This window comes from Rhipicephalus microplus, unplaced genomic scaffold (assembly GCF_043290135.1).
Source record: "Rhipicephalus microplus isolate Deutch F79 unplaced genomic scaffold, USDA_Rmic scaffold_14, whole genome shotgun sequence".
Classification (NCBI taxonomy): domain Eukaryota; kingdom Metazoa; phylum Arthropoda; class Arachnida; order Ixodida; family Ixodidae; genus Rhipicephalus; species Rhipicephalus microplus.
The window spans coordinates 17,507,820-17,523,782 of NW_027464587.1; the positions used below are offsets into that span (position 1 = coordinate 17,507,820).

Below are 15,963 nucleotides of genomic sequence, written 5' to 3' on the forward strand. Positions count from 1 at the left end.
CGCACTTGACGACTGTCTGCGCTTTCGCACTGCAGTGTGTCACGTTTCTTGTATTTTTATTTTAGGCGTTGGGCTCGTGTCCCGTCTACTATGCACTGCTGTAGCATGACTGAATTCATTCTTAATGCACGCTGGTCATGAATACCGACCCCCTCAACCCCCAAGAAAGGAAGAAATCTGATATTTTCGGACGATAAACCCAAAAATACAGCCATTACTCATCCGCATTTTTGTCTGAATAAGTTCACCATGGAATAAACGTCGGACAGTCGATAAGTTTATTCAAAAAAGCTACGTGACTTACAGCGCTGAAGCTCGCTTGTTCTTACTCCTATAACAGTACAAAAAGGTAATGGTTAAGCCCGCAGATTTCTTATATTGATTATCTGCACCACAGTGATGCAAAGGTTCCATAATTCAATGGAAAAAAGGATTTTTGTTTTCAAGCGAATGTGTGTGCACTCCTTTCATCAGTCTGGCACAACGCCACAAAAACGCTCAAGATGACAGGGAAAAAAAAGATCACATGCTCCTTGAAGTTATTCGACATATGCGAGGCACGCCGTCTCAATTATTTTCACAATCTGGCCTTTTTTAAGCGGGTGAGGCAATAACGAAACTCAAACCAAAAGTTGTATTACAGTGCTTCAGTCAGCGCTTGGTCTGGCTACGAAACGTTGGCTTTCTGGATACAATTTTTAGTTGGAGTTTTCTAATACCCTCACTCCTATTCCGACGAGGCGGAATTCTGCCAAATCTTCCCCTTTGATAAGATCACGGGTCTATCTGTATAGATGTCACCTAATGCTAAAATTGCGCACGGCAACTCAAGTTCAATCAGCTCCGTGTTATTCAATTGAAGCACTGAAGTTTCAGAATTTACTATACAGCAGTGTCATGGTACAAGGGCCATACAATACAAGGTTATCTCAAGCACAAATAAAGCTCGTCGCATAAGCGATAAGCGAGAACGCCACATTTTCGTTTTGAAGTAGACACCTAACAACAATGCAAAACTTCATTTATCCCCGAGACGCTAAAATGCTGCATTCACACAATATTTATTATTCCTCATGTTTGGGACGACGCCAAGTGCACTTTACGAAAGACATAAGCTAAAAATCGGCAACTATACCGACACAATCCTGGCGAAGAGAGGCTACGAAGACGATACACATCCCTCTGGCCAAGTGCTCGACGTCATCTTATTGCGGTACTTACACAGGCTAGTAAGGCCAAATGCTTTTGTAGACAGTGCTATGCAAACGTACAAGCAATTACCCTTGTGCTAAGAGAAAGGCATGAACCACCATTTGAGCGCGAGCATGACGTACGCGCTCGTGCTAGCCTATGTGGATAGCCGACGCTGCAGGGAGCAATCCACACTAGGTGCGCTTCAGCCAGTGGCCACCGGGCAGCGACTCCACTCGATCTCGGGGCGAATATCAGTGCATGGTATGCTTAGTCATCCCTTCTGCTTCGTTCTTCAGGTTGGTGATAACTGACGTACGCAGTGTTATCCAAGTGATAACCCTTGTTCGTTGCTGCTGCCTTGTCCACAGTTTGCACTAAGTGTTGTTACTTATATTGTTACCTTTGCAAAAAGCGTATTACTCTGTGAAGACATACAAACAAACCCTGGTCCTTCCCAAAGTGATGTGTTGCGTGAGCTACTTGATGGACAACAAAAAATATTAAACACCATGACAGCTATGCAGTCCTGAATGATAAACTGTAAAAGAAACTTTCTGCAGTAAGCGATAAAATGGAAGCTATAGAGAGACAACTATCTAATCTTGCCACGTTGGGCGGCAAAATTAGACAAAGAAAGTAAAATTTTCCATTCAGACAGAAATTTTGTCACACCTAATCACAAAGTAGACCACCTTGAACACAGGTGCCGCCGAAAAAACCAAATTCTTTATGGTTTAGGAACTTAGGAACGAGACACATGATGAATTAGAAAAGAAATTTAATCAAGATATTGTGGAACATAAACTGGGACTTAAAGCAGCAAGCATTGAGTGAATTCATAGGGTAGGCCGTAGTATGAATAACAGGTCGCGTCCAGGTATAATAAAGTGTTTGGAGTATAGAGGCAAGTTGTCTCTTTTAAAATGTTCATATAAACTCAAAATCACTTCATTTTCTGTGGCGGAGGATCTTTCGTAACATTTTCGTGAGCATTGTAGGTTGCTTTGGAAAAGTGCGGTAGACGTAAGGGATAAGGGGGCTAACGTTAAGCTTGTCTAGGAGAAGTTAAGTGTAAATGGCGTTATTTATGGCTGTGGGACAGTTACAAGTGCCGTTTTAAGCTGGCAAGTGATAGGCGGGATTGACACAGGGAAATTGATCATCGATTTCTGAACGTTCTTAACATCAATTGTAGAAGCGTGGTTAACAAAAGCACTGAGCTTGAGGGGCTAATTATTGTAAATGATTCTGACATTGTCATGTGGACAGAGACTTAATTGGCCAAGTGATGATGTCTACGATAGTGAATTCGTTCCATTAGTATATAGCGTTTACAAGAAGGACCGTAGCAGGGGTGGTGGAGTTTGTACAACATACAAAAGTGCACTTAAGGTATTCCTGATGCATGATGTTCCCAAGATTAAGTGCATATTCTGTAAAGCCTACAGTGGTGGCCTTAGGTATATTGTGGGTGCCATGTACAGACCCCTAAACTCTGAAGTTTTTACTATGGATGTGTTGAAGAAGTATTTAGGTGACCATGTCAAACCTGATGATCGGGTAATTCAGGAGATATTGATTTGCTTAATGTCGACTGGCTGTCAATGTCTACCCAAAGTCGCAATGACATAGTAGGATAGGCACCACTATATATTGCTTTCACATTAAACTTTCATCAAGTTATTGAAGGGTTCCCAAGAATTCAGGGTAACACTAGGTCCCTACTCGATCTCTTCTTCGTAAGCAGTAGCATTTTTGATAATGCCTAATCTCGAATTATTCCAGGAATTTCCGATCATCAAGCAGTCTTTCTTAGTCACAGAATGAGTGGTCTAGTGGCTGAGGTACTTGGCTGCTCACCCGCAGGTCGCTGAATCCAATTCCGGCAGTGGCGGCTGCACTTCCCATCGAGGCAAAAATGGAGCAGGCCCTTGTGCTCAGATTTGGGTGCACGTTAAACAATCCCAGGTGGCCGAAATTTCCAGAGCCCTCTGCTACAGCGTCTCTCATTATTATATGGTGGTTTTGGAACGTTAAACTACACATATAAATTAATTTTTAATTTCAGAAGTGTTATTGTTAACAGAGGTAACTGGTTTTCACTTTTTCAAAACTTTCCGAGAGCTGATGACGAAGCTTATTGGATGTGCTTTCATTTCATCTAAATAGTTTCTTTTTCACTGATGCCAATGTTCATGATCTTTGGGTTTTTTCACATAACTTGTTCATGAATGCATTGATCAACTTGTGCCCTTGATACGTAAGATAAACAAACGTTCAAATGCTTGGATAAGTCGTTCAACTTTGCAACTTCGTAGAAAAAAAAACGCTTAAAAAGCGACGTTTTTGTGTGACTGCATTATCTTGGAACGAAAAATTATAGATCTATCGCGTGAACTTGAAAATAAAGTGTTAGCTGACAAGGAGAAATATTTTGCAGTTTCTTTGCCCAGTTCCATTACCAGCTCGCCACAGAAGTTTTGGCAAACAATTTTCCCATCCTCAACAGATGTGGATGCATTCACCATAAACTGTATTCAAACTACTGATGCCACAAAAATTGCCGACGCATTCAATGGACAGTTTCAGTGCTTTTTTACTACCGATGATGAAACATTGCCTACCTTTGTGTCATCATTACCACCGACGCCGGACATTGTCGTAAATGAACAGGGCATTATCAACATGCTCTTGAAGCTTGATGTAAAAAATCTGGAGGGGCGGACCGCATATCCAATGCTTTTCTCGAAAGATACGCCGAATGGGTAGCCAAATATTTGTACGTTCTTTTCACAAAATTGTTAAATGAAGAACAGGTACAAATAGACTGGAGAACTGCCAAGGTGAAAACATTATGCAAAAAGGAAGAAATATGTAATTAGTATAATTACTATTCTTGTCCTATTCGTGTTCTTCTTGTCCCTTGCTGTCGTTCTGTTTTCGTGCTATAACTATCGTCCTCTCAGAGTCTCACCACGTATTCATAAAAGGCTTTTCGACTTGCACCCAATTAGTTCTGACCATTCAAGTCTTTGCAGGGGCAATTAACAAAGGTGGTCAGACTGACGCCATTTTTATGAACTTGTCTTAGGCATTCAATAAATTTTCTCACAAAAAATTAGTTTTCAAAGCAGACACACGCTTAAAAACAAGCAAGTTACTAAATGGATTGAATCTTATCTCCATAACCGCGAACAATTCGTTGAATTTAAAGATACATGTTCTGGGATGGTTTTCGTGGAATCTGTCATACCACACGGATCGGTGCTTCGACCGCTCCTGTTCCTTTTGTTTATTATTGACATTGTGAGAGACGTACCCGTCAACATAAAACTATTTGCTGATGACTGTGTTATTTACTCTAAAGTAAAAACCCTAGCGACCAAGAACAAAACGCTAAGTGCCGATATATTCTGTGAAAAGAACAGTGTTTATGTGCATTTCCCATAAAAAAGAGCCCGTTTTCTTCCAGTATCATTGCAACAACATTGTCTTTGCTCAAATAGAATGCTTTAAGTATTTGGGAAGTTCACATTACCAACAACCTGTTTTGGAATAATCATATCGATTATGTTGTAGAGTGTGCTAACAGACGACTCTCGTTCCTTCGAAGAGCTCTCAAGAAATCAATTCCTTTTGTTCGTTTGCTGGCCTACAAATTCACATTTCTGCTAGTGCTGGATTACGCAGTTATATGGGATCCTTTCACTACGACGAACATAAGCAAGATTGAAAACATACAAAAAAGGCAGCCCGTTTGATATACAACTGTTACGGTCACATCTGTAAGTGAACTGTTGACGAGAGCTCATCTCCCACCAATATCTAAAAGAAACCAAATCTTTCGTCTAAAATACTTTTATCAGTTAATAAACAAGCACTATAAGATAGACATTGGCCAACTACTATATTTCTTTTCCGGGCATTCGACGAGGCAATGCCACAATTTCTCTATCACACCCTTTCAGTCTCCAAGCATTCATTTTTTCTGAGGACAAAAATCTAATCAATGACCTTGTTCTACAGCTAAACCTTGAATTGTTGAGTTGTTCTACAGCTAAACCTTGAATTGTTGAATATATATATATATATATATATATATATATAAGACATTCCCTGACTTTTATGTTGTCTTCGTGGTTGTTACTCTTAGTTTTTACTTATATTGCGTAAGAGTTTTCTAGTTGGATTTTCTGTCTACTCAAGTATTCTGTGAACTGTACCATACTTTCGTATTTATGTTCATGTTTCGGTTGATATTTGCCTTGCTATACTTACGATTGTATTTCCCACCCTGCTATAATCCCTCGCTAGGACTAGCAGTATTTTTAAATCAATAAATAAATCACTTTGGAACTCTAGGGGGACTGTTTTGGGACACAGAGAGTAGGACAACGTTGAGGCCAGTGGCCGAAGAAGACATCTTACAAGATAATTTGGAGCTGTAAGGGGACTGTTTTAGGGCACAGAGAGTAGGGCGTAGTTGAGGCCAGTGACTGAAAAAGAAATCTTGCAGGACAACTGGGGACTCTGGGGGGATTGTTTTTGAGAACAGAGAGCAGGGAATAGTTGATGTCAGTGACCGAAAGCGACATCATGCAGGACAATTTGGGACTCTAGGGGGCTCTTATGAGGAATAGATTGGTAGGCAAACTTGAGGCCAGTAACCCAAAAAAGACATCTTTCAGGACGATTCGGGACTCTAGAGGGATTGTTATAGGGAACAGAGTAGGGCGTAGTTGAGACCAGTGACATGTGCAGTGCAGCATTTTTCCCGCCAGCCTTCTTGTACTTAACATAAAAATAAAGATTCAGTTCAGTTCAGTTTTGCGAGGTGAACATGCTTTTCCGGAATGATGCCCACTGTTGGCCGCATAACTGCCGCTGACCTGCATCACCTTTAGCTCACGAGAAACGAATGCACTGCTAAAACTGAAGCAGCTTCGTACTAAGGGGTCTATAGGGGCCCGTAACCCGTGTGCTCCGATTTGGGCGCACGTAAAAGAAACCCAGGTGGTCAAAATTTCCGGAGCCCTCTACTACGGTGTCTACCATAATCATATGGTGGTTTTGGGACGTTAACTCCTAATTATCAATCATTAAAAGGGCCCGTAAAACACCTCCAATATTTTTTCAGACATATCAACTAAACGCACGCATCGTGTGCAGAATGCCTTCGCGATTAAAGATTCTACACGTGGCTGCGCTATGAGCCGCTTTTGCGCCCCAAATTCCAGAGAACAATCCTTCCTTCTTTCCAGGCCTTTCAGGCCTTCGCATGACGCGCCGTTCTATATCTCTGATGCACTGAGCCAAATATGGTGCGACTGATACAGCAAGAGCCTACAGCTTCCGGTCAGTCTGCAAGCAGCTGTCCGCGCTGCTTGTTGTTCGTCGCAGTGCCCGCGTGCGTGCAACACGTACGGGGCACGGCGTGCCCTCATACGGCTCCGTCGCGTTGGCGATCTTTTGATGGCGCACGCGCAGCGCAGGGTGCATACCGGCACGATCACGGCAGCCACGGTTCACCAAAAAGCACGCAGCTACATCGCAACTGACGGATGACGGACGCAGTCGCGGCGACCGGAACTAGGCGGTATTTCAAGCAGTGCGTCAGTGATCACGTACGCCACGCGAGATTGGGAGGGGCATGGGAGGGGTGTTTGGCAAGAGGACAAATCGGCTTGAACGAGGATACCAGCGGAAGGGATCACAGGAGAGAGCAAACGTAGTCATCGTCGTGGTTCCGATAATCAAGCGCATCAAACTCCGCAGTTACTGCACCGTTTCGAAAAACTCTCACGGCTCCATGTCCGTCGCGCACTCGTGCACGCTTTCGCCACGACAAATGAATTTCGGCCTCTTGGTGGTTTACGGCCCTTGAAGGAAGCTGGGCAGCCTTCTTTTAGATGCGGAGCATCTAATACTCGAGGCTTGTAGTGCGGCGCCGTCCGCAAGCTTCCTCCTCCTTCTTCCACCATCTGTGCATCCCTTCCTCCTCTACACACCGCGCGCGCTTCACTCCTCCACCATCTGTGCACCCTTCCTCCTCTACACACCGCGTGCGCTTCTCCTCTTCACGAACATTCGCTAGCCGTATAATGTAGCGCGCATGCGCCGTCACGCTTCGAGAACATCGGCAGCTGACGCACGTGCATGCGCCGTTGCGCTTCTCCCCCTTCTCGAACATTCGACAGCTGACAGTGCATGTGCCGTCGCGCTGTATATATACTCAAGGTCGGCGCTCGCTCGCTCAGTTGCCGCTCGTCGGTTGGTTTGTACGGCGCGTTGACGTCCAAGGTCGCGGTGAAATGAATTCCAACGAATCCACAAACACAATGATCGACGTCCCTTCGACCAGCGCCGCCCTTTCGCATACGTGTGTACGTGTTCACTCATTTAACACCCCCTCCTACAACCACGTTAACCAATTTAGCCATCTATCCAAGTAAGTCGCAATTTTACACCCCATTTCACAACCACGTTAACCAATTTAGCCATCGACCCAAGTAAGTCGCACTTTAACACCCCGTTAACCAAATATATGCTCCGCATCCTCCTCAGTGTTCCCCCGAAGGAAGCTGCGGGCAATTTTTTTCGTTCAACGACTCGTTCTTTCTCTTTCGTGTTCACCAGTTCTTCCTGTCATTTATTTTAAATGCGAAGCATTTCTTAGCGAACTTTGTTGACTATGAGCGTATCTATTTATCTAGCCGCCTACGCATTTTAGCACTCCTGGCCGTCTCGATTATGGTATTGACACTGAAATTTGTATGTTATAAAATGACTGCATGGCAAACACACTTGACTAGTCATAACATGAATATCATGACATGCATGCCATGACTCTCAAGACTTACATTTAATAATCTTTCTGCCCTTGCGATGGTTTCGTTCACATGACATATTGCAAAACTGGCATGGTATGACATGACTGCATGACAAACATTAGGGAATAACTAAAACGTAGAAATCATGACATGCATGTCATGTAAGTCATGACTGCAAACCACGCTCATGGTGCTCTCGCGGTCATTTCGCTAGCATCACATATACCATATTTGGTAATACGGAACGTAAACGAATGATGAAGGCCCATGACTGGTTCAAACATGATAACCATGAGATGTGTGTCATGTAAGACCATCACTACATGCCACGCTCATGATGCGCTCGCGGCCGTTTGGCTAGCTTAACATATACCATATTTGATGTTACGTGATGTCAATGATTACCGAAGGCACATGACTGGTGAAAAATGATAATCATAACATGAATGTCATGTTCCACATTTCCGCATTACATGACTACATACCAGACTCATGATGCGCTCGCAGCCCTTTCGATGCTTCACATGTACAAAATTCGGTATTGACATAAAAGGACGGTGAAGGTAAATTACATTTATTTTATTTATTCAACCTTGAGGGCCCGAAGGCATTACATACGGGGGGGGTCGAACATCTAGGTAGTAAGTTTCTAAGCAATGTTGGAATATGAGGGTACACACTGATTACAATGAATAAGCAAATAAGGAACACAAGCGGAAATAACACGCATAACAAAACATAAAAAGAATATGATGGGTGATAAATAAATTCTGGGAGTATAGTAGAACAACTATAAACGCAATAGTTAATGTGCTGTTAGGACATCGCATTTGGATTTTGGAAAAAAAGTTAGTTTTTTGCGAAATGTTGAGCAGTCCCTGCAAGAAACAATATTATCTGGCAGCGCATTCCAGAGTGTTACGGCATGGGGTAAAAATGAGCTGCTCATCGCCGTCGTCCGGCATTTTGTGGTCATTAGAGGGTGCATATGGGACAGGCGAGAGGACGTTCTTAATGGGCGCTTTAGGAGAGGGTGTCCCGACCTACTAAAGTAAAAGAATGTTTGAAGGAGGCAGATACGAGAGGTTATGCGACGTGAAGCGAGCGATGCGACTGACAACGTTTGTTTTAGTGCGGTTACGCTGATATGCCTTGAATATTGTGACGTAATGCAACGAGCTACGCGATTTTGAACGGCTTCCAAATCATCGGTGAGATAAGCTTGTGAAGGATGCCAGATGGATGACGCATACTCGAGCTTTGGTCGCACGTGTGTCAGATATGCGAGTTTCTTTATGTCAGGAGTTGCAGATCGCAGGTTACGCCGTAAGTAGCCTAATGTGCGGAAAGATTTAGAACGAATGGTTTCAATGTGTTTCACCCATAATAGTGATGATGTCAGATGAACTCCTAGGTACTTGTAAGTGCACGTGTTATCAATGGGAACGAAATTACTGCAGTACGTTTCATGTGAGGTGCTGTGTTTACGTGTGAAGGACATGACCTTGCATTTAGTGGGGTTCGAGAGGCCGAGTGCCAAAACTAATGGCGTACCGATCCGGCAGCCATCCATGCACCTCTGAATCACTAGCAGGGATGCAAGTGCCGGTGGCGGGCGGATCTTGCAATTAACTAGGCCACCGAGTTAACTCGTGATACGCATGCAGCAACGCCGAGCCGAACTAGCACCGTTCCGGGCGTTACCGGGATTGCGGGAGCGCGTTCGAACGCCCGCTTTTTGCCGGAGTATTTCCAGCGTCTATGATTACTTGTGGTTCGAGAGCAACCCCTGTGATTAACCCTTTAAGGCCTCAACTATTAAACTTCCAAGCAGAATAAAAATTGTTTTCGCCTTACAGCTTTAAAGAGCAACCTTTAAATGATTCTGCAGTTTATGGCTACATCTAAGACGTAACTTTAATGCATAACGTATGCATGTCATGAATTCTCTATATGCCGCAGAAGTGAGGACCTTGCTTCGAAAAACGTAGTTAAGAATTACGAAACATGTCATGTGCCACTTCTTGGTAGAATACACACCAAATAAACAAAATGATTCAAAATGGAACTTGCGTCACACAAGCGAGAGCGAGCGAAGAAGGGAGAGCTGCTCTACGCCACCAAAACAATTGGTTCTAGCATGAAATACCTTATACGAGAGGCCGCCATATTTTTCATGCTGAAAGCTACGTTCTCCATGAGTATACCTGACAGCCGGCATTTGAGGCGTCATGCATTTCCTGACTTGCTTGCTTGAAATATCTTGGTATGTCGAGAATTCACAACACTAAGTATAGGGTTAACGCATTGCGAAATGCATTCAACCACTCATCACACTGATTCATGATTATGATCATGCGAGGCACAATGTGGGGCATTGAAATAAATACTGTGAAAAACCCGAGCCAAACGTTTGTCGAACCTGAGTACGGATCACGAACATGTAACCAATAATTGTGGAAGCCTTCAATGCACTGTCGGGTTGAACCCATGCTTAAACACCGGAGCCACACGTTTAATAGGTGACTGGTTAACCATTTGTGCACATTGCTTAGGCGGGGATTTTCCAAAGGGCACCACAACCACTATCCACATCCAGGTGTTCGAAGAACAAGCGGAACAATATTTCCCTTTGATATGCTTGCGTTACAGCAAGTGAAGACGACGGCAGCACAGACCGGACTTTACCTGCACGAGCTTGAGCTTGAGCCTCACTTCTTCCTCGCTCTGGTTGTCGATGTCGGCTTTGAGACGCAAACTCTCGCCACAGCAGTAGGCAGACCGTTCGAGGGCGCTACGCAAGCTCACCACGCCCCTCTGGCAGCAGAGACAGCACACTGCTCGCTTGTCCTGGCCCACCAATGGTTTCTGCGAAAGGCACGCGTGTCATCGACACACACGAGAGCCGACATGGTGCGTGTGCTCACGAGATACTGCTCCTCCATGCAGTCGATGTGTGGCCCGATGATGGTGAAGTACTTCATGCCCTGCGGAGGCGACGCATACGGGATGTCCATGGTGACTTTGACGTAGTAGCGCACTGTACACGGCCGTGACTCAAACGAGCACGGCAGGCTACTTTCAGGCAGCTGGAACCGGAATGCGAACGCGTGCTGGCCCCGTGGGAGTATGGGTAGACTGCCGTCACTTTTTTCTGCGTGGAGAGCACAGGCAGCATTGAAGGTAGACGAAATTAAAATTCGCTTAGCTACTCTGCGAACATGACCAGAGTTTGGGGACACACAGAGCGCCACCTGTCATCGGCGACAGAAGTGACCTAGTGTAACTGAAAGGAAAATACGCGAAAAAAAATCACATCTGAAGAACAAACTTAGTAAGCAAAAAGGACTTCCTGTTGTACGCAGCAGAAAATTACTGAAACTTCCTGGTAATTTTAAGCGTCACTAGACAAACCACGTGGCTTCCGTGAGTATTTTTACAAATAGGCCCCTTTTGTTACCAAATGGCAGAGTTGAATTGTCCTGGGAACCAAATGCTTCGTAAAACAATACTGCGATTTTTACAGAACACTCCAGTGGGTCTCTGCTGCGTACAATATGGATTCATTTGTGTATAACTAGCTTTTTTCTTCAGATATGATTTTTTTTCACCTATTTCCAATATATTCGCCGCAGAACGCCGTTGCTGCGGCTGATAGATGGCACCACCTACAGATATCCCCAAATTTAAGAAATGAGAATGAAAGAAAAATAAATCTTCATAAGAAAACTACAAAAGTTATCGAATAGAAATGTATAAAGGGTACGTGACGCCAAGAGAAAAAAAAAGACCAAAGAGAGAGAGCATTCCACACTTACCGCAATGGCTTATATATTCTATAAAGTGGACGGCGGTTTGTCCACCGCCGTAAATCAGTGGTAAAGCATTCAACGCTTTATTCAATGATTGCAGGCTCGGACCTTGCCGGCGCCAAGTTACTTTTTCGTCCACTTTTTTCTTTCTTCTCATTTTCATTACAATTACTTTCATTACCCATAGTTTCCTTGGTGCCATTGTCTTTTAATTCCGATTAGTATTGTGTCCCACAAATAAAATAGGTCTTTAAATTTTTTTTAAATTAGACGTTTTATATGCTGGGCTCCACCAAAGCTTCACTGACATCATTTTCGTTACGAATGGGGCTTGAATAAAATGCACCTGAAAAGATTCCCCCCAAAAAATAGAAAGGAAAATTTACGGCATATCCACGAGACGAATGGTGACAAGTGGGGAAGCAGTGGGAGTAAAAGGCGCACATGCTGAATATATTAGTGTTGTTATGGTGCCACAGACACGCGCAATAATTGCTTTTTAATCGACGATTGCACAAGTGTGAACGCTGAGCCTTGAGCAACATAGGTGGGCGCTGCGGATGGGGTCAGCCGTTTCAGATACCCAATGCTGTTAAGAGTTGACAGACAGACAGACAGACAGACAGACAGACAGACAGACAGACAAACAGACAGACAGACAGACAGACAGACAGACAGACAGACAGACAGACAGACAGACAGACAGACAGACAGACAGACCAAAATTTTTGCGTCGAAGGTCCCCAAGAAAGACTATCGTCTTTAAAAACATACGCACGCTGAAATCTCGCGCTCTCTGCTTTCTGCCTTGGTCTCCACCGCTCGAGGATGGTTGGATGGATGGATGTGGCTGTACCCTTTAGATCGGGTGGCGGCTAACGCCACCTAGCCATAATACATAATGTTCCATGGATGGATCGACTGGATTGATATGACTGTACCCTTTTGATTGGGCGGTGGCTGACGCCACCAAACCGTAACACTTAGATAACGAGAAATTAGATTGCTTTTTTTTTTACTTTAAATAGTGGTGTTGAGGACTCGTACTTTGCAGTGAAGGGTTTTGTTTTCACTTGTGCCTTGACTTTAGCCACCAATCAGATAACCTCCTAGTTAATTCTACCCGCTTAAAGTATATTTTGCCCTCCCCTTTCCTAAACACCACTGCTTCAAAAAACTCTGCGCCATCATCTTGACCTATAGGATGAAGCCCTTTACAGAACATTATCAAGTGTTCGGCAGTTTCCTCTTCCTCTCCACACGCACTGCATACCGTGTCTACCCCTTCGTTTTAGGCCCGATACGTCTTGGTTGGCAATACTCGCGTCCTGGCCTCAAACAGTAGATAACTACCCCGAGTGTTATCATAGATTCTTTCTTTGGCAATTTCCTGCTTGAAAGATCGATACATCTTTAGTGCGGACTTCTTAATCATGGCGATTCTCCACATATTGGTCTCAGCTTCCTTCACCTTCGTCTTAACCAATAATTCTTTTTGGTTTGGTCCTCTGCCATTTTCTAAGTATTTACCAGTCAATTTTCTGGTTCGCTTTCTCCATTTCGTATCGACATTCTTCATGTACAAGTAGCTGAATACCTTCCTAGCCCAACGCTCCTCCCCCATTTCCCTCAATCGCTTTTCAAATTTTATCTTGCTGCTAGCTTCCCTGCCCTCAAAGGATGTCCATCCCATATCACCTTGTACTCCCTGATTTGGTGTATTCCCGTGAGCTCCTAAGGCAAGCCTACCTATTCCACGTTGCTTAATTTTTAATCTTGCTTGAACTTCTGATCTCATGCACAAGATGGCATTGCCGAACGTCAGACCAGGAACCATGACCCCTTCCCATATACCTCTCACAACATCATACCTATTGTAATTCCACAGGGCTCTGTTTTTCATCACCGCTCCATTCCTGTTACCTTTAGTCGTCACGTATATTTCGTGTTACCTTAGGTACTCGGTCCCATTGTTTATCCATACGCCCACGTATTTGTTTTGTCTGTTATTTCTTGCGTGACCTCCTGTATTCTAAGCTCACTACCTTCATTGTCATTAAAAATCGTGACTGCTGATTTTTCCTTACTGAATCTGAAATCTAACCTATCTCCCTCTTACCGCAGATGTCTACCAATCTCTGCAAATCTTCCTTGTTGTCGGCCATTAGCACTATATCTATCTCCCTCTTACCGCAGATGTCTACCAATCTCTGCAAATCTTCCTTGTTGTCGGCCATTAGCACTATATCTTCTGCGTACATCAATGCTGGTAGTGTCTGTTCAATGAGTTTACCTTGTTTGATGAAAGAGAGATTGAAGCCCAGTCCACTTCCCTCTAATTTGGCCACTTATTCTTGTACGTACATCATGAATAACAAGGGTGACAGGGGACACCCCTGCCTAAGCCCCCGTTTTATACTTCTGTAGGCCTGTATACCTGTTCTTCCCAATTCATAACTGCCTTGTTACATTTATAGATATCCTTTAAAAGATTAATGACTCCATCTTCCACACCTAGTGCGTCCAGTATTGCCCACAAGTCCTCTTGAACCACGCTATCGTGTGCTCCCATGATATCCGAAATTGCAAGCCACAGGGGCCTGTGTTCCTTTTCTACTATTTCGATGTACTGAGTCGGTGAGAACAGATTGGCTTCCAACCTCCCGTGTTTTCGAAACCCATTCTGCAGTTCTGCCACTACCCCTCATCCTCTAACCCTGCCTGAGTCTTCCCTTTATAATCTGCATCGCCAGCTTGTAGACCACTGATGTCACTGTTACAGGACGGCAGTGGTTTATGTCAGCTTTGTCCCCCTTTCCTTTATATATCATGCTCATCGTGCTAAGATTCCATCCATCGGGGACTTCACCATCGATTATTATTTTGCTCACTGCCTCTCTCAAAGCCTGCATAGACTTCGGACCTAATGTCTTTATCAGCATAAGTGGAATGCCATCTGTGCCTGTTGATGTACTACTAGGAACCATCTTCTCAGCCCTTTCCCACTCCCGTTGTGAAAATCGAGCCATTGCGCCACTTCATTCATCCTTGTCTATTGTGGTGCGTAAAGCATTTCTTTGTTTAAGTTTTTCTGTTACCCTTGTTCCTATATATTCAATAGCTTCGTCTCTTCTCGCCTAGCACCTTGAGCTGTAGTTATTATTCTCTGCTCTAGGCTCGTCTCATTTCTTAGGGAGTTTAGTAGGTTCCCAAATTTCGCAGTTGCCTTTTTATCTTTTTTATGTACTTCTGCCAGCCACTGAGCTCCCTTTCTTCTAATCTTTTGATTGATCAGAAGGGATGCATTCCTTCTAAAATTTTGCAGTTGCCTTTTTAACTTTTTTATGTACTTCTGACGGCCACTGAGCTCCTTTTTTCTAATCTTTTCATTAGTCAGAAGGGATGCATTCCTTCTACAGCTTAGAAAGATTTCCCATTTTCTTTCAACCTCATCTGTCGGTTCACCCCGCTGCTTAGCATGTCTGTGTTCCCTAGAGGCTTCCTAATGTTTTGCTATGGCTCTCTTAACTTCCCCAATCCACCAACTCTTGGGTTTGTGTCTTGTTTTCCGGGGTTATTTGTCACGTGCTTTAGCAAGATCTACCTCAAGCGGTCTCATTAGATTCGTGTATGTCCGGACTGCTTTATTATCCTCAGTGATTAATTTCTCAATTTGTTTAGTAGGTATTTCTATTTGCCTTTCTGAATAAAAATTTTCCTGTAGTTGTTCATCTTGTCTCCTTCCCACTTTCACTGCTCTTCCAAAACTTAGCTTGATACGTTTGTGATCACTACCCAGACTTCTGGAGCCACCTTCGTCTATGTGCATTCCCCTGAGCTTATCACACATCCTACGTGACATCAGTGCGTAATTTATCGTCGACTGCAGCCTTCCGACCTCCCATGTTGTTTGCCCTTCACACTTCTCGGTACTGTTGCAAATGATCAAGTCATGTTTTTCACACATACCCATGATCATTTTGCCTGTCGGGTTGGCCTACCCATCTATATCTCCAATGTGCGCCTTCATATCTCCAAGTATAATTATCTCGCACTCTCCACCTAACTCCTGAATGTCATTTGATATACACTCTACTATTGCCTGGTTTTCCTCTCTGGCCTTTGCT

The 15,963-nt window shown here is 43.9% G+C and overlaps 1 protein-coding gene across 4 annotated transcripts in view; it reads right to left on the reverse strand.

Moving 5' to 3' along the window:
* LOC119180717 (arrestin domain-containing protein 3) overlaps positions 1-15,963 on the reverse strand; it is a 379,819-nt gene that overhangs the window by 161,747 nt on the left and 202,109 nt on the right. For all 4 annotated transcript variants that reach the window (XM_075882898.1, XM_075882896.1, XM_075882897.1 and 1 more), the window contains 2 exons: positions 10,952-11,178; positions 10,713-10,892 (listed from right to left, as the gene is read on the reverse strand). In XM_075882898.1, coding sequence (XP_075739013.1) covers positions 10,713-10,892; positions 10,952-11,178 — 407 coding nt within the window. The remainder of the gene's footprint in view (positions 1-10,712; positions 10,893-10,951; positions 11,179-15,963) is intronic.